The sequence below is a fragment of the Sturnira hondurensis genome, unplaced genomic scaffold (genome assembly GCF_014824575.4).
Source record: "Sturnira hondurensis isolate 20B ecotype Veracruz unplaced genomic scaffold, ASM1482457v3 Scaffold0004136, whole genome shotgun sequence".
NCBI classification, from domain to species: Eukaryota; Metazoa; Chordata; class Mammalia; order Chiroptera; family Phyllostomidae; genus Sturnira; species Sturnira hondurensis.
The window spans coordinates 29,579,011-29,605,207 of record NW_028076767.1 but is presented as its reverse complement, the minus strand read 5'-3'; the positions used below and the strand labels follow the sequence as shown (position 1 = coordinate 29,605,207).

The following is a 26,197-nucleotide window of genomic DNA, read 5'->3' as shown; positions in this document are numbered from 1 at the left end:
CTGAGCGGTGGGTGTAGGCCTGACTAATAATGGGGGTTCTTGTTCCCTTGCCGAGTTTGACATCTTTCTTTCTCCCTCTGGATTTAAATGGCTTCTCAGACCGAGAGGCACTGCCTGTGCCCTGGATTCAGAAGGTACACGCCTCCTTGGGAAGCAAAGGCGAGAGACAGCGGCGCTCTCTCTCTCTCTCTCTCTCTCTGCATCTGCCAGGGGAAGCTGCAGCTGGTATTTTTCCATAGGCCTTCACTGCAATCCCAGGGCCTAGTCTTTCCCAGCCAGGCCCCAGGTCTGAGAGAGGGTTAATAGGCAGGAAGCTGAAGGCATCGCAGGCTCAGACGGAAGTCAGATTTTTGTTTAACTGACAGGTTTAGCAGGCCTCGGCCGCGGGGGAGGGGGCCGGGAGGGGAAGGGAAGTTCGTAGGTCTAGGCATGTGGCCTGCTAGGAGCGCAGTTGGCTTTGCTTAGGGTAAGGCCGGAGAAGGGGGGCTGCCCCTTGGCATCCTGGCTGGGAGGCAGGGACCCGCTTTGGTTTTTCCTTGGACTGCTGGCCGAGGGGGACCAGAGAGAGGATGGTGTCTGTGCCGGGGGGAAAAATGGCTCTCTGGCCTGTTTTTGCCAGGAGGCGTTCTGACAATGACTATGCAAACTTGACCACTCTGTTCCCCTCCTCCCCTCAGCAGCTTCAATCCTCCGCCCTCCCCACAGCTGCTCTGTAGCTATTTTTTGGGGTTAGCCTGCCCTGTCTGTCTGCCCCCAGCTCTACAGAGGCCTGCCTTCAGCCCCTTTCTCCTGCTCCCTTGGCTCATTTCCTGGGGCTCCCCACTTCTCGGCTTCACTTGCCCCTCACCCCCCTCCTTGCTGGATTCTGCTGGATTGTTCTAGAAAAGAGCCAGACTTTCCCCCCCCTAGCAGGGAGCTGCTTCTTTGGGGGGCAGGTGAGGGTGAGCCCTTTCAGCTCACCCCAGAAACTCTTCCCAGGGTCCCCCCGGGCCTCAGGCTTAGCTGGAGCAGGTCAGGCTGGCTGCACCGGTTTGCCTGTGCCGGGAAATCTAGCCAGGGTGCGGGAAAAGTGCGTCTGGGGGCCCCTTTCCCAAGTTTTTCTTGCTGCAGAAGGCCTAGCTTAGCCTGTCTCTTTCTATGCACAGGATGGCTCTTGCTCACCAGAGCCTCACAAAGATAATCGCTCAGGAAGTGTTTCAGCCAATCCCGGGCCGCCTTACACTCCGCTTTGCTGGGCCAGCCAATCGGGGATGAGCTCTTATTAGGCGGCCAGATCATCAAGCCGAAGTGCCAAACCCTTTTTCTGTGAGAACTAGGAGCCTGTCCTCCATGTTTTATAAGTATTGACATTACACAGTGTTAACAATGCATCCACAGAGGTAAGCTCGACTTTTTAACCATCTTTTCTCCCCCTCCCTCTGAGACATCCGAATTGTGGGCGAGCAGTGTGATTTCTCTGTGGCTGGCTGTGCCACACTCACCCCCACAGCACTTAGGTTAACTTGGAACTGTTTAGAGAGATTTTTTTTTTTTTTTTTTTTTTTTTGCTTTCTTGGGTCACATGGCTAAGGAGCCATGAGCCACAGCTTGATTTTGCAAACTGGCAAGGGCCTGGCACACCTTTTCTTCCACCAGGACATGGTGTTTCTGGAATAGTTTGAAGCAAGATCCTGGTATGCCAAAAAAGAAGCCTCTTTTTTTCCCCCCCTTCCCTCTCTCTTTCTCTCTCTCTCTCTCTGAGCAGTTCCCCCCCTGCACTATTGTCTTCTCTTGTGTCACATGCCTGCTGGGGGAAGAAAATGGAAGGTGAGCAGGCAGGCTCCTCTCTAAGCAGAGCTCATGGCAGACAGCAAAGCAGGCAAGTTTTCCTCTCCAAAGAGGTTCTGGGAAGGCTGGACGAAGTTTTGACCAGAGAGGATGTGTGTTTTTAAACAGAACCAAGCCCTTCAGCAGAGCAGGGCTAAGGAGAGCTCCTGGCTCCTGGGGCCTAGGTGGGTGGTGGTGTCTCTACATGGTCTTTTCTTTCCTACAGGGTTTCTGCACTTGAAACTACATTGTTCAGCCTTTTTTCCTGACTTCTGTTGATACAGAGTGTTCTTCTGCAAGCCAGCCTACAGCCAGCAAATGTTTCTGAAAGTGTTTTCTAGGCTTTGGAGGAAGTTTTTGGAGTAGGGATGGGGAGTGGGGGTGGGGGTGGGGAGGTGGGGGAGGGAGGTTGGACCACATCCTGCAATAAATCTGTGAGGACTCTTTTTGGATCCCTTAGCTCTCTCTCTTCTTGCATGATTTTCAGTGAACTAATGTAATTTTTTCATCCTGGTTTTCTTTTTCCTTTCCCCTTTTATTACTACTATTATTTTTTTACATTGTATCACCCTCTGCCCTTCTATGTGATAGTGCAGAGGAAATAAAATCATGTCTGTGGCTCATGACAGGATTCCCTATACAGTTGTTGGGTTGTGTTATTGTTGTTGTGTGTGCTTTTAATGATCCCATGTAACTGTTTAAAAAAAAATTTCCTTTTTGATCAAGTCCCAAATCTGCCAGCCTGTTCTCTCTTCTTAACTGTGGAAAAATGAGACGGTTGCTTGAACATGTTGGGTAAGTAAAGCTATCCATTTCCTCTGTGACCATATGTACAAAGAGTTTGGCGAACATTTGGGGTCTGTGTGTGCAGGGGGTCTTGGCTATAGCAGTGGAGGGCTTTTCATTAGCAGGAACCAAATAAGGGCTTTTTAATAGTGTCTTGATTTTTAGGTGGCTGTTTGAATCCACTGTTTTTCCTGAGAACCTGCAGCTAGGATCGAAGATTACACTTCCTGTTAACCCTCAGACAGGGGAGACATGCAGTTTCATTGTGACTTACCTGGAGACCTTTCACTGGGTTTGTTTGGATATTAGGTAGAACTCTGGGTAGGTGATCTGGTTGTGAAATAGAAGAAAGTGCTTGTTCTGAGAGTCACAGAGCCTTAAAGCAAGTGGCGGGGCAGGAGCTGCTGGTTGGGGGTGGGGGGTGGGCGTGTGTGTGGGGGGTGGGGGCATGTGTGGGGCGGTGGTGAGTGTGTGGGGAAGGTGGTGGCAGGAATCAGGTTTTAATATCCTGACACTCTGCAGAATCCCAACCCCCAGCAAACTTGATTCAGCAGTCACTGCACAACAGATTCGGCCTTTTTCCAAGTCTGACCCACACACATCTGTATGCACACTTGCCTTTAACTTATGATTTATTTCTTGCTTCTTACACTTCCCCTGATCTCTTAATGCTGCAGTTAGAACTTCAGAATGGGGAAAGAAAAGTGGATTCTCGTTGAGCATTAGCTTCAGAATTTCCCTAGAAGTTCCTCTGCATCAGTTTCCAGCCTGGAGACCGATCCTGCGTGACTGTGGATGCTGGAGCTTTTATTTGATTGCTATGTTATGCCAACCTGATGGAGTCAGTAATTAATTTTTTTCCCCTTTTAAATTATTGTCCAGCTTTTAGCACCTTAATAATGAGAAATGTACCAATTCTAAGTTAAGAAAAGTCTGCGGAAGGCTAGCTTCTTAGAGTAAAAGTGCAGGGAGTTAATGTTGTTTTCTATACTTAAGACAGAACAGGCTGCTGCCCTCCACAAGTAAGTTCAGACACTTAGCTATTCTCTTTGTTCTTACCTCCTGGCCGTAAATGGAAATTACATACTGAGGTTCTGGTACTCCCCCCCCCGCCCCCTCCCCCCCCCGCCCCGCCCCAAGCAATATCTAATCACAAGACCCCTGGTTTGGTGCCTTCAACGTTTGCATAATGGTGCATTTGTTGGGCTGGAAGGAAACCTAAGGGCAAGGCATTTGTTCCCTAAAAGCTCATATTAAAATGGCTCCCACAGGTTTGCAAAGCCACTATCTGTTTCCACATGTGCAGCCCCAGCAAATTCCCAGCCCTGGACCAAGCAAGCCCCTTTCCCTGGGTCCTGTGGCCACCACCAGGCCTGAGTCTGTAAAAGTCAGTTGCTTTCAAAGCAGCATGATTTTCCAGTTTCACTGGGGGGCCGCGGGGGGGTGACTAAATGTCTGCAATGCAGCAGGACTAGGTAGGCACAGCAGTGCTGGCTCACAGAGCAGCCCGGGGGGGGGGGGGGCTCCTCTCTGCAACTTCTGAACCAATGGACAGGGAGGAAAGGTTACAGATTGACTATCACAGTGGCTGAACTGAGACTGGGCCTTCTGGAAATTTCTACCATCTTTGTTCCTTTTAGGAAAAGCAGATCCACCAAGCTGAAGAGCCTTCCTGCAGTCCATTCTTAGGGCATCTCCCCCTGCCCCCCTTCTTTTTTATGTCAAGGTAGAATGTTCTCTCTGCCACGTTGGCAAATTGCAGAGGGAGGGGCTGTTTTCCCTTTTCCTTCTGCCTCCTCAGTCCCCAAAGAGGGTGCACAGCTGCAAGGAGCAAACACAGACACACTGGAGCTTTTGATTCCTCTCTCCCCCTCCCCCCCTTTTTTTTTCTTCTCTTCTCCTTCTTCCTTCAAGACCCTCCAGGATGGATTCACTTTCTGCTTTGGGAAATTAAGTGGCATTCATGTGGGGGAGGGGAGTAACTGCTTTTATTAGCTCCAGAAAATGGTCAGTGTTCCGTCTGTAACTAGAAATTAATTGTATATAATCACCCACTAAACTTTCTACAGAGTTTTTCTAATTGCTGTGTGCGACCATGGTTAGCTTGTTGGAGCCCTGTCCAGTTACTTTTATTATAATTATCAGCTCAAAGATTTGAGTCAGAAACAGTGGGGCATCTTGGATTATAAATTAGGGATGAAAACAATAGCCCCCCCTTCCTTCCCTCCCTCCCTCCCTTACTTCCTTCCGTCCTTCCCCTTTTCTTTTCCTAGGTAACAGGGGGGAATGGTTTCAGGTCTTAAATAGGAGAGGAGGAAAATGAGTCAATTTTAAGTAAAAAGCCAGGACAGTAACCCAGAAAACCCTGAAGATGGAGGTAGGTTTTTTGAGTCCAACCCCTTCAAATGTGTGCCCTTTTTGTTTCTTTTGCCTTCTTTTCCCTTCTCTCTCCTGTGGCAGGGGCAACAAACATTTGTCAGCTGAGAAGCCCTAGATATCTGGCTTTGCCTCTGGTTGACCCTGAAAAGAAAGAAAGACACATGCAAAAGTGCCTTTGCCACCTCACAGCGGAGGTTTTAGGAAGGGAATGTGTTTAGAAGCCCTTGGGTTGCTCTTACATGCAAAAGCAAGGATTCACCCTTGGCTTCGGGTTGCCTAGGCTATGGCCGCCGTCCCCCCTCCCCCATCTCCTTCCAGATAAACAAGCAGGCGGGAGCCATTTCAGCCCTGTAGCTAGCTGCGCTGCTGGGCTGTCCCTCCTCATCAAGATTACCCACCTACCGGCCGGCAAGGAGCCAGCTGCCCGTCCTCACCCTGGCACAGCCTTGGGCACCATGCCCTCCCGTCTCCCCTGGAGCTAAAAAGCAGTCACCTTGAGACTCCCCACTCACAGCACTGCAGTTCTGAGGCCCATGCTCAGACCTGTAACCATAAATTACATTATCCACTATGAGGCTATTCGTTTGGCCTTTGAAAAAGCGGGTTTTGCAAAACCGTTGTTAATTTTCAGGGCTCTGTTGGGGGTGGACAAAAGTCTAATTTGTGAGTATCCTGTGCATTGGCTGGGCGGGCGTCTTATCATTGTGTCTCTGCAGACTCCGATTGTCTTTCCTTGAGGCTGAGTTAGGGCTGGCTGGGTATTTGGTGGCCGTTTTCAGGCGTGCACACACTGCCTTTTGACTTTGCCTTGGCCTCAGACTGCGGTGCAGCCCTCGGGCTTGCCTTTTCGGATGCCTGTTGTCCTGGAAGCACGTTCATTTTATCTAGCTCCTTTCTGCTGTGGATGCAGAGCTGGCTTGTCATGTACCAAGAAGAGGACATGGGCTTCCTTCCCCTGCCCTCCCTGCTCCCTTTTCATGTTCCTGGGTTTTGCGCAGACACCTGTCTCCCTGCAGTTTATGCCACAGGGCTGCCTGTTTCCTAACCTTCACCCACCTAATTTGAGGGCCAGGGGGCCTCCTCTCAGAGCCTCCTGGTAGAAGGCTCAGGATGGGAGCGAGGGAAGGCTTTTCCTTAGGAACCTGTGACTTCACAAACTCCCCCTGTCATTGCAGGGTTTTTTTTTTTTTTTTTTAAGCTTCTAAACGTTGGGTTGCTGCTGGTGTCCTCTGGTTGAGCTTTTCCTGGTTCTGATATTTAGGAAGGTGGCTTTGAAACTAGCAGGGCTGCTTAAACAAGAGCTACAGCTATTGAACAAACTGCTACCATTTTAGCTTCAATACAGGAATGAGGCAGTGTTGCCAGACGCCATTTTAAGAATCCTGCATAAATAGCTTAGCTCCCGATGACGGCCTGTTTTAGGTGAGTGCTTATATAAAGCTGCTCTGCTAACCATTCCCTTCCCTCCCTCAATTAAAAAAAAAACAAAAAACAAAAAACGAATTGCAGATTTAGGGAAGCATGGTTTTTAAAATTTTGATGTTGACTATTTTGTGATCTAGAAGAGGAAGATGTTGTATCTTGGGGATTAACTATTTCTTGCAGCTTGGACCAGTTTGGTATTTTGAATGAAAGTAAAAAGCTGAAGGGAAGAGTCCTTTTGGAATGATGCATGCTTCTTGAATTGCTGTGCATTGATCTCAGCTGTAGGACCAGAGTCTCATGCATGCTGGCTGTATATTCTAGATGGGTTTAGATATTCTTGGTTAAAAGTCAAGTAGTTGGGGCACTTGGGGAAAAGAAAGATCTGGGCATTGTGTATCCAGGTATTTTTATGTAAAAATTGGATTTTTTTCCCCTCTCTCTCTCTCTCTCTCTCTCTCTTTTGGGAGTGTTGAGGGGATGGGATTCCTGGGTATTACGGACCAGCCTTCAACCCTCAGATTTAATAATCAGAAGGCTTAAAGCATCCTGGAGGTTCAGCAGTTCATCTGCAACTTTTAATTGCTCTTTTTCAGTGCATGCAGGTTAAGAAGGAAGCTTAGGTTTTCCTGCTTAGGTACTGGGGGAGAAATGTGTTCTTTCTGGGACGGGATGGCATGGTCTTGGCTGTATTCGCAGGCGCTGTTATTTCTTTAATTGTCTGCAGTGTGTCAGTTTGTGAAATCCAGAGGCAAGTGACTTAGGGTAAATGTGAGTGCCAGAAGCGGTGGTGGTGGTGGTAACATAATATATACAACTAGTTGATGGTGAATTTTCCTGTTGGGGTGAGGGACTGTTGTTTGCTTTTCAGCCTTTCCTGGTGTGGGCCCCAGTCTCCCCTGCAGACCTTAACAGGAGAAAAAAAAGTAATGTCAGTTTGTAACAAGGGCTTGTTGTTCCATTGTTTTTGATTGAAATAACCCCGGGCTGCAGTGAACAGATAGGGAAGGAAAGATGCTGTATATTTCCTAAGACTTGAATGTGTTAATGACAAGAGTTCAAAGTCTTCTCTCCAGATGCAGCCGCCTTTTCAACAATGACTGTTGTTTGACTTTTTTTCCCCCCGAATGACTGAACAGTTCTTAACCTGAATTGATCAGGCTCTGTGGGGCACGCAGACAGGTACAAGGAATCTTTCTCATCACCACTTTTGATGTAATATTCATAGTTTTTTCTTTAATAACATCCTAGTACTTAGCACTAAACCAAAACACACACACACACACACACACACACAACACAAAACAAAACCACCTGAGTTCAGCGGTGTAGGAAAAAGGAAGTCCCTTTAGATGTGGCTATTCAAAAATGACTGATTTTGCATTCTGGTCTTTGCTTTTGTAAATGAAATTTTTTCCCTTTTAATGCACAGACTCTGCAATTTCCTTTAGTCAAATGCAGTGTATTTTGTGTGTGCATGTGTGCATGTGTGTGCATACACGGTTCTCTTTGGAAGGATGGCTTGCTGATCTGTGAAAAAGATGGCTTTCTGAAATTGTACTCGAAATCCTTGGTGAAAGCTGGTGGTGCTGGTGCTAAAGTGATTATGGTGCCCACTCGTAATACTTGGAAAGATAAAAACAGCTTAACTTTTCCCCCCTTCTTTTCTACTCCAGAATTGATTACCTTCAACTCAGCGGCAAATAGCACCCCCCCACCCCCATTACTAGTTTGCATTTTCTTAGCCTTTCATCAGCATCTCTGCCTGAAGAATTCGACTCCTCTGGGCTGTTCAAAGCCCAGCCATTGTCTTGAATACAGCCCCCCTCCCCAATCACGCTACCTTTGACTGTTTTCATCCCTGCAGAAATCCTTCAAGTGGGTTTTGGGAGTTCTGTTATGCATTAATCTTTCACTACTGGACACGTTGGTTAGATCCCAGACTAGCATTTTTCTCTCCGTCACGCCAAAGATGGGATCGGTTTCAGAAGTTTGGGCTTTCACGTACTTCATGCTAGAGAGGGAAACAATTCTCGTTGGCAGGAAGGTCAAGATGGCTGCATGGGGGTTCTCTGTTAAAACCGATTTCCAGTCGGTCCAAGCAGGCAGCCATCACCAGAATCTCTCTGGACAGTTTTTGAGTGTGTGTTTCTGAGCTGAGAACCTGCGCCCCTGAAAGTGGAGTGAGTTATTAGTGCCCGAATCACCTTCCCCCAACACCATTGTATTCGTGCGCATTAGCGGTGTGTTTAAATGTAAAAGGCTGCTTGCTTCTGATGAAAACCATTTGTGACAACATGTCAGTTACTTCTTGGGAGACTTGTGTCACAGCCTGTCTCTACAGATGCGGTGCAAATGAAATTGTTAACGGGTCCAGTATCAGAGAGCTCAAGGTGTTAATGTTCTGATTTAAAAGCAAATGACTTTGCTTCTCTCTGCTGGGACTAGTTAAGTTTGAGGCCTCTGAGTTCTCATCATTGAATTCTGAGCTGTCCTCTCTTCTTTTCTACCTAGTTGCCCTTCTGAACCCTTTCCCCCCCGACAAACGTGGAGCTCTCCCCGAAACATACCTCCATGAGACCAGGCCTTCTGGGACTCATCTTCTGTCCCAGACAGCCCCAGACCATGGAATACAGAAGGGACAGTCTAGCCCTTGCTCTCCTCCCCAGCCTCCCTCCTGTCCTGGCTTTGAGTCTTCCAGATGGAAAGTTCCAGCCACAGCAGTTGGGGGTGCACCCGTATCTCGTTGAACCACCGTCTGAGGGGATTACATTAGAGTAACTGTGAAGATTTTTATCACTTCACTGTCAGCCCGAACATTGGGGAAGTTCAGCACCTCACACTCTGCACCTCTTGAAGCAGAACTTGACTGGCTTGGCTTAGGAGGTGTGTGTGTGGGGGGTGGGGTGGGGGGCCGGGGAAGCTGTGAAGTGGCCTGTACTCTGTACCAGGAGGAGTTCCAGAAGAGAAAAGAAGATTTCTGGTGGACCTTCCTAGCCAGCGGCCCGCTTTTCTGCTCTTCTCCCCAACCCCCAACTCTCAGCCTCTCTTTCAAATAATCCTTCCTCATTCCACCTTTGTGGTGGGGGATAATTAGTCACAGCTCAGAAGAGCCCAGAATGCTTTCTCTGAGCCAGGCCTGCTACCCAGAGGAAACATCCACGGGGTGGGGGGGGGTTGACCCCAGTCCTCATTCCTGGGACGGATGCTGGGGGTTTGCATGTTTTGAGACCGGGCCTTTTAGCCGGGGCACATTTTTCTACATTATAATTCTATACATTTTTTCATGTTCCTGCCTCGCCAGGACATTGTAAGATTTGGCAGGGTGGTCTGAGAAATGTTGTTTGCCTTACAGAATTCAGACATCAGAATGCTGGGTACATTGAACCTCCTACCTGAACCCTGGGTTTTAGAATGAGAAACTTGTTTATTCAAGGCTGGGTGGGGCAGATTGTAATTTTGTGTCTAAAAAAAAAAGGCCCCCCCCCCCTCAGAGAGCATGACAAGTGGGATAGTAATTTGACTTAAAAAAAGAACAACCTAGAGTTTTAAAAATATTCCTTTAGGAGGCTTTAACACTTTGTTTGCAATCAAGTGTGGATTTCCCCCGCCCCCCCACCCCCATATCTACATAAGGATGGGGAATTCTGTTCATGTTGTATTTGTCTTTAGGACTTCTAAAGACACCCCATGACACCCCCATGGGGCAGGTTCTCAGTGTGCCTAAACCTGAACATCATTTGCTCTGTTTCAGCCTGGCTGAAGAGGAAATAAAAACAGAACAGGAGGTGGTAGAGGGCATGGATATCGCTACTCGCTCTAAAGGTGAGTTGAAGTCTTGTGTATTACCTATTCCCGAGCAGAGGAGGAAATTGGAATTTCTTTCTCTTATCGCAGCGCAGTGAAGTGTGTCTCCGTGAGCCGAGGTTGCAACACTCTGATTTTGAGGCGTGGGACCTCAGAAGGATGCCCCTGATTTATGGGGAAATCTGTCTTTGCTTTTCTTTCCCTTGTGTGCCCGTGCATGAATGCCGACCTGTTGGCGGGGACCGGTCGTGACGGCACATTTTATGTCTTGACTGAGGGTGACTGCTGTCTCTCTGCAGGGTGACTTTCAGGAATGAAAATTTAAATGGAGTGTGTTCTGGAAGCCACGGGTCTCCGGCTGCTGCCCTGTGTGTGACTGGAAGAACAGGCCAGTCACAGGAGTAGGAGGGGATGTGGGACTGCCGGGATACTGGGGCCGGTAGTTGCACTTAGGACGAAATTTAGCAAGTTGGACCAAACACCACTGATGTTTGCTGAGACAGAAATCTGTATTAGACTCCTCCAGCTTCTAATTGAAGGGTTGGTACTTTTTGTGTGGCCTGTGGGCGATATGATGGGAGGTGGTTGCTTACTTTTGCCTCCAAGGGTGCTTGCAAAAATGAGGTCCTGGGGTATTTTTCATGGCTTCGGCTGGTGAAAATGCTCATCTGTAAACTTCAGGGTTGCAGCACGGCGTTGCAATGCCTTGGCGAGGCGCTGACTGCCTGCCTGGGCACACAGCCCTGTGTCTGGGGGGTGGGGACAGAGTCTGCCAGAGAGACCCCCCCCCCCGTCTGTTGGAGAAGAGAGAAGCACAGAAAGCACCTCCTACAAGGCATCTGACACAACAGAGGTTTTTGAAGATTTGCACAAGCTTGGCATTTGGGGCAAAGATAGATGGGGTCAGGTAGTCATGACTGCAACCTGGGAAGGGGGGGCGGACCTGACAGATGGGGGGAATTGGCGTGGTCCAAGGAGGGAGCCCGCAGGCCCCTCAGGTGGGAGGGGCCAGGCTGCCCGTGTGGGTGGTCTGTGCCTGGGGGCGGGGGAAGGGAGAGGTTGGGAGGGTGGGCCCAGTTAGTGGGCCCTTCATTCTTTATCACAGCCCCGTTCAGCCCATGAGGGGGCATCAGTGGGGGAGTTGTGAGCAGGGAAAGAACCTTCCTGAAGGAGTATTTTGTGACAGCTGGAGGGAGCGTGGCCCAGCCCCTTCCTGTGGTCAGAATGTCGAGGGAGAAGCCAGAGGCGGACGCTGGGAGATGTATGTGGGTCTGTCACTGTTCAGGCTCCCATGGGGCTTGGACACCTTCTGTCTCCGTGCCTCCAGTTTCTTTGTAAAACTAGGTGTCGGGTTAGATTCTGAAATTTCTTCCCACCTCGGGCCTCTCGTGTAGAAAACATTCCTCACCAGTGAGGAAGGCTGTGCTGGACTGGGAGCTTGCTCTTCCCGAGTTCCTCCAGTCCCTTTGTGAGGGAGGTGATGTCCCATTTTGTGGGTGAGCAGACTGAGGCTCCAAATGGTAATGTCTCACAGATAGTGAGTGGCAGAACCCAGGCTCTGCCCCCAAGGAGGTACTTTCTTCCTGGAGCCTCACGGTGGAGACTTCTCCAGGAGGGTCAGAGTCAGGGATTGTCACCGGGGCAGGAGGCCTGCTGTGGTCAGGACACCCCCTGCCCCACCCATGTGGAGACCTCCCTCTCCTCGTCTTCGTTCGTCTCCCCGTGTCCTCCTACCTCTTCTCCAGGTGGCCTCTCCCTGAGACTGTGCTACCTGAAATCGACCCCCCTGGGGTGACCCTGCCCCTCTTTCTTGTCTACCCCTCTCCAGTCCTCCTCCGGTAGCAGCCTGGGTGATCCGGAAAGCGTAGGTCACATCTGTCCCTTTTTGCTAACTCCTTCCTCTGACCCTCCAGGGATGCCCTGAGGTCATTAGGCCTTACCCGCCTGGTCCGCCCTGTTCGCCCTGGTCCGCCCTGTTCGCCCTGGTCCGCCCTGTTCAGCTCCTGCTCTCTCTTTCTCTGACTCCACGTGAGCCACCTGGCCTCTTTCCCGTGTTCCCCCCTTTGGGCCCTGTATGTCTTGTGCCCGTTGCTGGTTACTTAGTGTCCTGCTGCCGCCTTCTCATCTCTCAGATTCACCTTGGACATCAGCCGTCTCCTTGGAGAGAGGCATTTAGCGGCCGCTCAGTCCAGACAAAGGAGCCATTCTGTCGTTTTTTCTGTTACTTTTAATAATCAGCTTCTAATTTTAGGTTTCCAGATAAGCCGTGAGGATACTGCAGAGTCTTCCCGTGTCACATTCCCCGCGCACACACAGTTTTCCTCCTATTGCTGACGTCATACGTTAGGATGGCTTACTTGTCGGTGTCGACAAATCGATATTACTATGTTATTACCAACTGAAGTCCGTGCTGTGTTCAGATTTCCTTAGTCTTCCCACCGAGGCCCCTCTTCTGTCCCAGGACCCTGCCCACGATACCATGTGTATTACTTATTGCACCGCCTCTGACTCTTCTGGGCTCTGAGGGTTTCACAGATCTTTGTTTTCAGTGACCTTGATTGCCTTCAGGAGTGTCGTCGGGTATTTTGTAGGGTGTCACTGGGATTTTTCTGCTATTTTTCTCATGATTGAACTGAGGTAGACCCGGGGATAATGGGTTTGGGGAGGCGAGTGCCCTTTCATCACGTCGTGTCAAGGGTACGTGTTATAAACTGATGATATTGACCGTGATCACCTGACTCAGGTGGCATTTGTCACTTCTCTCCCTCCCATGGTGTTCTCTTTAGAAGGAAGTCACAAGGCCCAGCTCAGGTGGAGTGGGGAGTTCTGTTCCTACTCTTTAAGGCCAGAATTATCTACATAAATTATTTGGAATTCTTCTGTATGGGAGATTTGTTCCCTCCCCCACGTTTATTTATTCAGTCAGTCATTTATTTATATCATCATGGATTCAGTTGTTTTCTACTTGGGTTATATAGTCCAATACTCCTTATTTACTTTTTTGCCCAGATTATTCTAGCTTCGGCCATTGGGAACATTTCAGTGTTCTTTGACATCACTGGAGGTTGATGAATTGACTGATTGAACGCTTCCCTCCTTTGTGGCATGACAAGGCTCGCTCATCTTGTGTATTTTTTCTGTCACCACGTTAGCATTAGTTGTTTCCCCAGGGAGCCCTGCTATCGGAGACCAGCATTAGCAACCCAGATCTGGGCGCCCGGTGTGCCCATCGCCACTGAGGCGTGCGGCCTTGCTTTAGGTCCTTTCGGCAGACAGAGCAAGGGGACATGCCCCTAACCCACCTGTGCACACGTGTCTGTGGGTGTTTCTGTCTCTATCTGCATTACATTAAATGAGTTTAGACACTTGTCTCCAGTTCCACTCTGTTCCCGCCTGGATCATTCCAGTCTTCTTCCCTTCCTTATCTGTAACCTCCCACCATGCGCCACGCGGTCCTATTTCCTGGTACATTTTAAGTCTCCGGTGTACAGCTTGGGGGACTTCTGATGCGTGTGCACTAATGGGACCACGACCCAGAAAAAGAGAATTGAACATTTACAGTGTTCCAGAAGGTTGCTCAAAATCACTCCCGATTTTCTTCCTATCCCTTGTCTGTGACCTTGTAGTTCTTATCTATTTGTTTGTTGATGGTTTTCTCTGTGGGAATGTAGGCTCCTTTTCTCCCTGGGCCCTTGACCCCCTTCTTCAATGCCCTCTTGCATTCGAGGTACAGGCTGGCATGAAGGCTTAGAAAACCTTGGCTTTTAGCGCCAGGCTCCTGGGGTTCACGTTCCGGCTCGTGCCCTGCCTCGCTGGGTTAGTGTTTGTGATTCAGTTTCCCCTCATACACGGGGATGACGGGTGAACATAGAGGGTTTCAGTGAAAGTGCAATTTGCTCATACAGACAGAGTGCCCAGAGCAGTGCCTGGGACAGGGTGGGCGTTCAGAAATGTCAGCCGTGGGCAGAGCCGGCACAAAGTGGGGTGAAGCTTGTGTTGGTAAGCCCGTCACCCGGAGGTCCTACTTCCCACCTTCTACTGCTGCTCCACTTACACCTCTAGAAAGAGGGTGTGGCGGTGGAGGTGCGGAAGCCGCGCGCCGGTGATGGAGAACTGTGCGGAGCTACCTGGCAGGTGGGCTCAGGCAGGCGTCCCGTCCTGTTGGGCGCTCAGACGTGCAAAGGAAGTTGGGCTGTAGCTGTTCAGGCTGATTTTTTCCCAGGGCTTCCGGAGCCCTCGTCCTGGTGGGGGGAGTCCATGAACAGGGGGAAGGGTCATCAGGTGTCAAGGGAGACCGTTCTCTCTCTTGGGGGCACGGCTTTGTGTGGGACTGAGTCCATCCTCCAGGGCTGCCTCTGTGCCTGGGGAACCTTTCTCACGGGGCCCGTGGGTCAGTCAAGGACACTGCAAACACAAAGGCCTGGCGTTGTGAGACTGGCTTGCTGGGGAGCTGAGCACTGAAGTCTGGTCCACGTGAGGTTTGCAAAGGCTGATGGGATGAAGCCTTATCTCTCATTCAGTCCTAGTTATCTCGAAATCTGAGGTGTGGCGACGTGGGCTTTGTGAATACATATGTAATCTTCCAGCCTGTTTGCCTTGTGGTTTGGTAAATTCGTGGCTTCAGTTCCTATGTGACACCATCTCCAATACCATCCCTGCTGGGATTCTGTGGTGGCAAGCCCTGGAAGCCGCTGGTGAACTGGAGAGGAAGGCTGTCGGCTGGCCCATGGGGTTGGTGGGAATGCCCGAGGTCAGGGGCTGTCCTGGGGAGTGGAACCGTGTGCAGGCGCCACGGGGCAAAGTCCCCAGGGAGCGTCTCAGCCAGGGTCCTGTGTCTGCACTTTGTCCAGGGAAGGGCTGGGACCTGGACACCAAGACCCACCCGCTGTGCCCGCATCCACTGGGGAAGAGGTGATTCCTTAAAAGAAGATGAAGCTCCCCGACTGCTGTGACTCAGTTGGTTGGGCATTGTACCCAGAAGTGAAAGGTCGCAGGTTTGACCTGCTCAGGGCACATGCCTGGGTGTTTCAGGTTTGGTCCCTGGTGGGGGAACGTAAGGAGAAGCAACTGATAGACATTTCTCTTTCTCCTTTCTCCAAAAAAAAATAAATAAACCCTTAAAAAAATGGGATGACTCCTTAGGCATCTTGGGAAACTGGCAACATTTCCCCCATTTCGTAGGTAGAGAACGGCTCTGAACTGTGCTGTGTTTGGGAACCTTAGCAATGCTGTCAGAAATTGGCCCCAAATTCTGAACTCCCGTCACTGTGCTAGTTTCTCTGACCTTTCGGGTTCTCTGACCAAATTTCAGATGGTGCACCCTCTTCCCCGCTGCCGACACACACTCCCTTCTGAGCTGAGTAATTTCCGAGCTGGTTGTTGTCACTGCGCCAGCCTCGGCGTTTACGGGAGCATTTTCGTTCTCGGGAGACCTAGCTGCTGAGCTTTCCCGACATCAGGTTGACACCTGTGTCCGAGGGTAATGATCTGCAGAAAGATGCTGTGGCCCACGGCGGAAGTACTGTCTAGACGTCAACCGTGTTTGCCTAGCTAACATTCTCTGAGCACTTATTTGGGGGCAGGTGTAATGGGCAAAATCACTTCATTTGATACTCCTAATAACGTGATGATGTAGGTGCAGTTCTAGTCCCATTTTACAGTCACGGATACTGAGACTTGGACTAATGAAGTGGCAAAGTGGGGACCTGGGTTTGGGTTTTATCTTCGAATTTAAACCTCCGTCCTTGGTTCTGAGCTCTGTCCCAGGGGTTCCAAGTTGGGTGTCTGCAGGGGCAGCAGGCACATGGGTGAATGTAGCTGGCCTCTGGTGTTTCCGGGGCCTTGAGAGTGGCCAGCGGGCATATGGCTCACCCGGCGTTACCGCATTCTTTGCCCCGCAAAAACGCCGGATTGAAATATGGTCCGTGCAGCCCATTTTCTGAAAGATGGTGCACGAACCCAGCAAAACACATCTCCAGGTCGGAAGTGGCTGAGGGCTGTCGGTTTGCATTCTCTGCCCGAGACAAGTCACAGCACAGCTGACTGCAGAATTCTGGCCACCCTCCCTCTACACGAGTCCGAACAAGGCCCTCACAGGCCCAGGGACTTGAAGTCTGAAAAAGGACGGCCCTCGCGAGTTCACGGCTCCCTACACAGGCTTCCCTGTCGGGCTGCTTGTGTTTGCCCGCTGCCACGGGTGCGTTTTGACGTGGCGATGGTGGTGTGCGGATGCTAGGCTGCCAGACCTGAAACCGTTTTTTAAAATGTCTGTGTAATGTCACCCGCACCAGGGGAACGAACGAGCCACTTGGAAACCAGGCACAGATGCAGCGGAAGCCCAAGATATTAAAATCTTGAACAGTATCATTCTTGCTGAGATTTATTTGCCTGGGTATGGATGTGTTTTGTGAGACAGGTTGCTGGAGAATATGCAATTATAGCAATTTGCTAACCAGCCCCAGCCCTTAATTAGTCCAGGAGCCTCGTTCTCACTGTTGTATGTAAATTAAGGCTGTTTCACAAAGGGATTGTTTATGGGGATGGAGATGAGCTAGAGACCTTCTGTCATTTTTTTTTCAAGGAAACTCTTTAAGAAAATATAACCATAAACACTTCTAAATCACAGTGAGATGAAGAAGTGCTGAGGGTTTTTCTTTCTAAATAAAAAAAAAAGAGCATCGGTATTTTTAACTCTATTTTGGCTCGTCTGCATCTTCCGCAGCCCAAGAAGTGCCGTCCGTGTGCTGTGCAGTGGAAAGAATTTGTTTGCGAGTCAGATAACCACCAGATTGTTCCTCTCCCAGCAAGGTCGCAAATGCCCGGAACTCGGAAGATGGCGGGTAACGGCTTTCCAAGTCTCTACCTTCTCTTGGCCGGCGTAGCATCCCCCCACCCCCGCCCCCCGGTGCATCTGTTCTCAGAGTCCTGGTGGCACCGGTACCGCCTGTGCTGTGTAGTTGCCCCCCTTTGGAAGCCTGCCCCGTGTTAGGTGATTACGTGCCTTCTGGGCGAGGACCCTGGGATCTAACCTGGACTGTTTCCAACCTGCGTTGACAAGGACGAGGCTGCTGCCTTTTCCTCTTCCAGAGAAATGCCTGTGGAATGAACGGTCTGCATCCGAGGCCTTTCAGAGATCCTGGCACTTCTCTGTTTTGGCAGGGAGGGGCAGGAGGGGGCTGAGTTTCGAATTCTGGTTACCTGGTTTTTGCTCCAGTGATGGTGGATCCTTGACTGTGGACTCTCAAGGGGAACCCGTTTGGAAAGGCTGCTGCTCCCAGAGGGGGGGTGGCAGGGAGTACAGTGTCACGGGGCCTTCCCGGCAGTTCCCCCAGGCCACCCCACCCTGTGTCCCCACCGCCTGCCCCAGCTTTCCTGGGAACGTAGGGATAACGGTGTTTCACAGACTTTTTTTAAAGCGTTATTGAGATATAATTCATGTGCTATACAATTCTCCATTTAAAAATATACACTGGAGTGGTTTTTCATGTTCACAGAGTTGTACCACCACCGTGACACTCAATTTCAGGACATTTTATCATCGCAGTAAGAAACCCCGTGGGCGTTCACTGTCTTTGCCCCTGTATCCCAGCCCCTGACAATCACTAACCTGTTTTCCATCTCTGTGGATGGGCTTATTTTGGACAGTTTGTATTAAGTGGAATATATCCTGCGTGCGGCTGACTTCTTTCACTCAGAATAATGTTTTCTAGGCTCATCGGCATTATAGCACGTCTGAGTACCCCCTTTTTATGGCTGAATTATGCTGGAGTGTAGGTATATCACATTCTGTGTATCTATTCATCTGTTGATAGACAGTTGCGTTGCTTCCACTTTTTGCCTGTTACCAATTCTGCTGATGCAAACATTTGTGCATGAGTTTTTGTGTGGGTGTATGTTTTCATTATTGGGGTATAGGGGTAGGAGTGGAATTGTAGGGGGGGGGTCATTGGTTAAAAACTCTGCTTAACCTTTTGAGAGATATGGCCTTACTTATTTATATACACTTTTTGGGGGTGACTTTGATTAATAAAATTCTATAGGTTTCAAATGTACAATTCTTTGTTACATCCTCTGGGTATTGCATTTGTGTGCCCACCACCCGGAGTCAAAAATGCACAGTCTTTTTTGAACATGCTCAAGTCTCCCCAACATTTATTCTGATGACGCTGGGTTTTTCCATTGGGCCACTCTCCTGTTTCTAGCTTCTAAAGCCACACTTTTTTAGAAGTGTGTGGACTCAATTCTTGGCTGCCTCACCTCTCGCTTTGTCCCACCAGTTGCATTGTGGCTTCTACCCAGTCTCTCTCTCTCTGTTAACAGTTACCACTGAGCTTCCTGCAGACTCCACGCTGCTTTTTTGGGGCAGGTGTTCAGCACCCCTCCACCTTGATCTAAGGGAGTGTTGGACATTGCTGATCGTTCTTCTCCGGGGAAACATCGCCTCCTTTAGCTCTCTTGCCACCGCGGTCCTGACTTTCTGTGTGTTTCCCTGGCCCCTTTTCTTCTTCGCATCCTTTCAGCGTTAGAGCTGTGGAAAGCTTGGCCTGTCCTCATCTCCTCCGGCGTGTTTTTCCTCGGGGGATCTCGCTCACATCTGTGGCTTTATGGTGACTCACGCATTTTTGATTTCCAATTGAGATTTTTGCTAAGTCATGGCCCAGGGGCCGGCTGCTCACTTGCCCTCTCTGCTTGTTCACGGTGTCTCAAACTCAACATGGCCACTACCAATGTCCCATTTCAGCCTCACCCCTGGTGTCCCCCCCCCAACCCCTGCCCCTCCTCCATGATGAGGACCCCAGCACTCTGTCAGTTGGCAAGGTCTGGGACCGCGAGACTTATCCTCCATTTTTCTGTCCTTTTGCTGTGTTGTGTCACTTACTTAGAATATTGTATCTTGAAGGCTACTCTTATTCCCATCGTGGCCATCACACCGCAGGGGTCTTTTAGCTGGCCTCGCCCCTCTGTCTGTCCCCCACTCCCAGTCTTTCTGAGAGGTCATCTCCTCTGGCTCTTGCCTCTTCTTTCAAACTGTTAAGTGCTTTTTTCCTTGGCTGTAGGATGAAGATCAAAATCCTAAACTCCTCATTTGCTGGTCCTTGCCCACCTGTCCAGCTTCCTCTCCCCTCTTGTCTCTCTTTTTTCTCTGCTCTGGCCACTGAATCTTCCTGATCTTCAGTCTTCGAAAGAGCCATCTCTGACCATGAGGCCTTGGCTTAGGCCTGGAAGGTCCTCTTCTCTCTTTTCTTTGAACCTCCTACCTACATAGATTCTAAGGCTTCAGACGAGGCGGGTCCTGCCTTTTGTTTTTGCTCATCTTATCTATTACCCTTTGCCCATTGTGCTGCCACTGTGCCTGGGTGGCTGGGCGGGCAGTGAATATGTATTTTGAATGCAGGAGTGAAGGACTTGACTTTGTCCATCAGATGGCTAGAACTCTTCCCGGAGAAGGAAGTTAAGAGCGTTTCTGCTACAGAAGATGGCTTTGTTTGCAGCATAATCTGTGCCTGGAAATAATTACCGAAGCTCAAACGTTCGTTCTCTTGGAAACCATTGGTGGCCTGTCTGTCTTTTCCCCCGGGGACGTGGTACTCTTTGAAATGGCCCCCTTCCCTCTGATTTCTTTCCTTCCCAAGGTATTCATATCACGTCTAGAAGTGGCCCTGGGAACCTGCCGTGTATAGGTCCTGCTGGAGGGCCAGGGTCCCCCTGCCCCTCGCCCAGTCACACCTTTGTGGGTCCAGGCTGCTCTCCCTGAGGACTGCTTTCCCTTCACCTCCTCTATGGCCTTGGGGACCCAGGCCCCCCTCGCCCTGAGCCTTCATTTACATCTCCTGCCCTGGAGTGCTTTGGTTTCCAAAGTCAAAGTCACCCTGGAAAGTCCCTATGAAAGTACACTAATCAGCTCTCAGACATTTTTACGCATACCAAAGGTTTGAGAATTTCCAGGCTAGGCTAAAGGAGGAATCAAGGGCAAGTCCATATGCATGTTGCTAGGCATCAAATCATTATGCCCTTGAGGCATTGAGGATGAGTGGAGGTTTCTACAGTGGCCCTTGCCAGGCCCCCTCCAGTGTGTTAAGTAGGGAGCTTCCACACCTACACAGTCCAGTCAAGCAGCCAGTAGCTGAATGTGACTGTTTAAATTTACATTAATTAAAACAAAAGATGCTTCCCTTCGTCTCACTAGCCACATTTCAGGTGCCCGAGAGCCACATGTAGGTAGAGGCTGCAGCATTAGGCAGCACAGATAGAGAACACTGCATTATTATATATGGCAAGCTCTCTCTCATACTTGAGTACAGTAATGGATTTCTCGTGAGTGCGTACGGGGTGAAAAGACAGAATTAGCCAGGGACTGGCACAGCACAGAACGTGCTCAGTAAGTGATTTCATTGGGGTCTTGATCCTCCTGGGCCTGCTCTGTTTTGAAAAGCTCTGCAAAGAGAGAAAATGGCTATCTTCTTGTCTTCCCAAGCTGGCATTCCTTTCTTTCTTTTTTTAAGATTTTTATTTATTTATTTTTTTTAGAGAGAGGAGAAGGGAGGGAGAAAAAGAGGGAGAGAGACATCATGTGGTTGCCTGTCTGTGCGCCCCCTACTGGAGACCTGGCCCACAACCCAGGCATGTGTGTGCCCTGACTGGGAATCGAACCTGCAACCCTTCCCAGGCTGGCACCCAATCCACTGAGCCACACCAGCCAGGGCCCAAGTTGCCATTTCTTTCTTTCTTTTTTTTTTTAAAGATTTTATTTTTATTTATATTTATTTATCTTTAGAGGGGAAGGAGAGAGGGAGAGAAACATCCATGTATGGTTGCCTTTCATGCATCCCCTGCTGGGAGTTGGCCTGCAGGGAACTGGCCTGCAACCCAGGCACGCGCCCTGACTGGGAATCGAACCGCGATCCTCTGGTTTGCAGGCCTGTGCTCAGTCCACTGAGCTACACTAGCCAGGGCCCAAGTTGCCATTTCTTATCAAGGCCCCACCAGACTGCCTTTCCATCAGGCCCTTTGGCATCTTGGTGCTGGCTGGGGGAAGTACCACAGGGTGTGTTGGCCCATCCTCTCCCCAGCCTTCAACATGTTTTGTTGTAGAATTTGTTTACCTGTGTGTCTCCTCACCTAGACTGATATGGGGGCCAGGTCTCTATCACTTTCTTGACAAACATGAGGCTGGTGATTTTTTATAATAGTTGCTCAATAAATGTTTTTGGAATAAAATGACCTTCCAAGCAATATAGACTAATTAGAATCTAAGGGGAAAAATAGATGATTGGTTTTCCGTTTCAAATGATAAAGTCAAGGTATCTGCTTTGATAAGCCAAAGCACACACAGAAAAGGCTAAAAATCCTCTCCTGCCAGTAATTAGTGTTCACGGTTTGCTGTATTTCCATCTACACTCTGCCCCCTTCTGTGTCTCTGAAAACATACACAAACTTAGACCACGATGGGCTTGCACTTTTAGAACTTGGACCATTTTAGCAGAGCATCCACTCTCTCTCGCCCCCTCTGTCTTCCTTCCTGCCTTTCCCACTTTCCTCTGTCTTTAAGAGATTTTTCAAGGTTAGATTTAATTACCTGACAGTTGAGAATAATGGAGACCCCAGCAGAGGGGAATTTTCCGTCCACCCAAAGCAGGCAGCTTGGAGGATTATTCCATGTGGAAATGGGGCCCCGTGTGGTTGGACCTCTGGATTTCTTTGTTCGTTTGTTTGGGAGAAGCTAGAAACGGGTCTCCTAGACGGATACTCCTGGTGGTCGCTGTCCTTCTTGATTCCTGGTCCATCTCATAAGCTGTCGCCGGGGCCCTCTTCTGAATAAGGCTTCCTTCGGAGTTTTGTTGGAGGAGTTTTGTTCCTCGTGTCCCAAGTCACCTCCAATAACTTTCTGTCCCCACACAGTCATTGGGACTGTCTTTCGAACCAGGCTGTCATTTCTTGGGTTGGACCAGATATACTAGGAGTTGGTGAGGATTGTTCACCAGGTACGGATCTTTAAAACCTAGACTCATCTCGAGGATTAAGGGGGGCGTTGACGAAAGGTCCTCAGACTTGAAACGGTCTGATAAGAAGGGCAAAGCATCTGGACTAAAATATTTGGTGAAAGGGTCGTCACTGTCTCAGTGGAGCACCGACTGAGTGTTTTTCCTGGCAAAAGTCACTCCTATTTTTAAGCTAAATAACCTGAAACTGATAGCTCTCCCCAGGAAGAATGGAGCTCTGAAATGGGTGGCCTGGAAAGCTCATGGGTTTTCCCCCTTTGGTTCTCACTAATTGTGTTCATTAGCTGCATAGGCCCATCACATTTTCAGGGAATAAATTCTTCCTGAGTTCCTGCTTTGGGGGAAATGGGCTCTTTTAGGCCAGAAACGAGAATGGCTGACTACCTATTGAAAGGGGACGTTCCTCCTCCAGTTTCTTTTGGGCCCCGGGATGGCTAGGATGCCTTCTGTGTGATCTTCCCTGTTGACTCCACAACTCTCCTGTCTTCTTACTTTTGCTGCAAGAAACCCTGAGACAGCCTGGGGAAGAAAAACTGGAGTTTCCTGTGAGTCAGGTCTGCTCGGCGCACCTGGCAGCTTTGTTAGCCCTCTCCTGTCGCTCACGCATTTCGCTGGCTGGGTGTGCGTTTGGGGGCCTGTCCGAGCCAGGCCGTGTGCCAGGCACTGGGCCTGAGCAAAGAAAGGAAGACTGAGATGGAGCTCATATTCTAGAGGAGACATAGAAACCAGTGAACCAGCAAAAACAAGAACACAAGAACTCCCTATAATTTTTGGACATTTTCAGCCAGAGAGGACTGCAGTGACGGGACAAAAAAGAGATTTCAGGGTGATAGAACCAAGCAGCTGGAGGCCGAAGTGGTCCGGGGAGGTCTCCTGGGGGGGAGGTGACGTCGGAGCCAAAAAGCTGAAGTTGCCGCCTATGGGAAAGTCAGGCACCGAGCGTAGGTGGGAGGGCCAGCAAGTGCACTTGAGTTTAGCAAGTCTGGGGCAGTCGTGTGTAGGGGTCAGTGAGTGGAGGAGAAAAGGTGAGCAGGGCTAGGTCGAGGGGTGGGGGGGCACGCTGTAGATCTGGATGAGAGGTTGGGTGTCTGAGGCCCTTGGTGTGGGGACTGCTCATCTGAGTTTCGAAGGAGGCGGCTGCAGAGGGGTGGGGGGCGTGCACCAGGGCTGGCAGCTGTGCAGGTTGGACGGAATCTGAACGGGCAGAAGCGAGGGTGGGCAGGATGGAATGGCCCCTTTGCAGAGCCCTCGCCATGTGCCAGGAGGCACGTAGGCACTTGCCTGCATCCTCAGCCTGCGAGGTTTGGCATGCTCAATGCGTTTTGCAGATTACTGGGATTCTGAGGTCAGCTCCCTCCCTGGCTTCCTGAGCCTCTTCTGAGCATCCAGGACAGTGCCTTTGAAGGAGGCCCGGGGATGGAGTTCAGGCTGACGGGTGGGGCCGGGACTGTGGGCCACCTGACGTCAGCTGCTTTGATCTGCGTGGAGATTCTGAAGGGCCTTGGAGCCCGGCATGGCTGGCCCCACACCAGCCTGAGCAGGACTGAAAAAGCTTGTGATTCTCATCAGTGAACCTTTTCAGAAACAGGTTGGGAGGAGGGAGCCTGGTGCAAATCAAGGTGAAGATACAAAGAGATGGGGGGAAACTGGTTTGAGGTTTCTGGGTAACTGTTTTCTCCCTGCCCTGACTCCTCCTTCCCCCACAGGGTGAGTGTCAGTAATAACTGGCCGTGCTTTGTGCCAGACGCTGCCGGTCACCGTGCCGGTCACCGTGCCTGCGTTGTCCCACTTAACCCTAACAGGCCTTTCAGGAACGTTCAGCAGCGCCGCTGAATTTGGCTGAGGTACTGAGAGGCTGAGCACCTTGCCAGCGGACGGACACACAGCTGGCAGGGGACGACGGGGCTTGGATTCTGACCGAGTGGTGGGCCTCCAGAGGCCACACTGCACAGCAGTGCCCCGGTGACGTCTCCAACACCAGGCGTGCTCTTAGTGACAGAATGACAGGGTGGCACTCTCAGCCCCAGGGAGGGCAGGCGACTGGTGCGGGTAAGGGTTTGGGAGTGGGACTCGGCCGAGATGCAGTCCCTGGCTTCTTTGCTCTGCCTTCCCACTTTGCCTCTGTGGGTCTCGCCTACAAAAGTGTCCAAAAATGCCATTTCTACCTCAGGGATTCTTGGGAGGATTCATAGAATGGTAGCTCCTTAGTAAAAAAAAATAGCTGTGGATCCCACCAGCCCAGTTGGAGAAGGAAATGGAGAAATATTTTCCTGGCTATCCCTTCTCCCCCCGGCGTGTGTTCATGAATTCCTAGTTATTTCTCCTGCTCTGGCTTTTGTCCGTCCATATTCAGTCTCTGATTCAGTATTTGTATCCTGAATGTATTTTGTATTCATTCTCTATGTACTAGCCACTTCACCAGGGGCTTTTTTCCCCCTTGAGCCTCAGTTTTCTCATCCATAAAAGGGATACTTTGTCCTGACCTCCTCATGGAGCTGTGGTGGAGTCAGTCAGTCGATATTTGTATTTGGAACAGCCTTGCAGACACAGCGGTCACCAGAGGGTAGCTGCGATCACCTTACTCTTTGCTGGCTGCCCTTCCTCTGGGGCAGGGCCTTGCCGACAGTCCCCCCGGGTAGCCTCCCTGTCTAGTAGTTGCTCCGGAGCTGTTTGTTGACCGACTGGTTCCATTGTTGTTGTTTTTTTTTTTTTCTCTTCTCTTTCTCGCTCTTTGAAATTTGAAGTCAGGCTGCTGGGTGAGAAACAGCGGCATCGTTCTCCTGCTTCCCAGCCGCAGATGCCTCCTTGGGTGCTGTATTTACACAGGGTTAGACCTGCCTGGCACCAGGGAGTTTCTGGAAACCAGGGCTCCTCGGCCTTGGCTCTGGGGACGGTTTGGGTCTGATTGTTTTTTGTCGGGGGGCCATCCTGTGCACTGTGGGGTCTTTCACAGTAGCCCTGGCCTCTCCACCCACTGGATGCCAGTAGCACCCCCCCCCCAATTTTGCCTACTGACAACCAAAAATGTCTTCTGACGTTGCCAAGGGTCTCCTGGGGGACCTGGGTGAGAACTCCTGCTTTACAGTCTTCTGAATACCACAGTCCCTTAAAAGTGGCACCTGATGAATGTTGGGGGGCAGGTTCTCAACTCCCATGTGTCAGGGGTCCCTCGCTGGGCAGCCAGTGCCCAGTACATAGTAAGAGTTACATAAATAAAGAATATTACCAGACATGCCCTGGCTGGGTGCTCAGCCTCTTGGAGCTTGGTCCTGTACGCTGAAAAATCCCCCGTTGAGGTTCATACAGGAGGCAACTGACTGATGTTTCTCTCTCGCATCTATGTTCTCGTTCTCTCTGTCTCTCTCTCTCTCCCCCTTCCTCTCTCTATAAAATCAGTAAATATATCCTTGGGTGAGGATTAAAAATATTATCATCCATCCCCCCCACCCCCAGCCGTTTAAACATACTTACAGAGTTAAATGTGTGAATGTGACTAGAAAGAATTCAGAAGGGAGTCCGGCTTTTGTCTCCCGGTCTCAGGTGTGTCCGTGGGCCTTTGCAAACTCAGAGCCCACGCCGTCCCTTTTCTTGCACCTCGTTCTATTTCTGGCCTTTAATTCACTTGGGTTTTGTTCTGTGTATCGAAGAAAGACGTGATTCCCTTCTTAGTTCATTTTTTTGGCTGCGTCCCGGGTTTTTGCATCTCAGTCCTCCCCTGTCCATGACATTGAAGTTGTTTCTCTGCTTCAGGGTGCACGGGGCTTGCTGCAGTGGGTGCAGGGCCCATCCCACTGGGCACTCCTGGGTCTCTGGGCCACAGGGTGCTTTCTTAGAACTACCCTCCCCCCCTGAAGTGTGGGTGATGGTGAGCAATGTAGTTGGGTGACACTGTGGGTCTGAAATCTTTGCTTTCTCAAAGGAACATGACGAGGTGACTGTAGAGGGCTAGTCCCTTTTTCCTTGGTGTCTTAGAGAGTTTTCTTATCTTCACTAATGAA

General features: G+C 50.2%; 1 protein-coding gene across 20 annotated transcripts in view; it reads left to right on the top strand.

Moving 5' to 3' along the window:
• Positions 1-1,145: 1,145 nt before the first annotated feature.
• ZMYND8 (zinc finger MYND-type containing 8) overlaps positions 1,146-26,197 on the top strand; it is a 111,764-nt gene continuing 86,712 nt past the window's right edge. For 5 of the 20 annotated variants that reach the window (XM_037044232.1, XM_037044227.1, XM_037044230.1 and 2 more), the window contains exons 1-2: positions 1,146-1,379; positions 10,148-10,218. In XM_037044232.1, the coding sequence (XP_036900127.1) occupies positions 1,366-1,379; positions 10,148-10,218 (85 nt within the window). In that variant the 5' untranslated portion in view covers positions 1,146-1,365. Of the gene's footprint in view, positions 1,380-1,569; positions 1,674-1,843; positions 1,992-2,532; positions 2,602-6,229; positions 6,394-8,848; positions 9,280-10,147; positions 10,219-26,197 lie in introns of those variants that run through there. The other 15 variants (XM_037044224.1, XM_037044216.1, XM_037044215.1 and 12 more) reach the window with 8 other exon arrangements.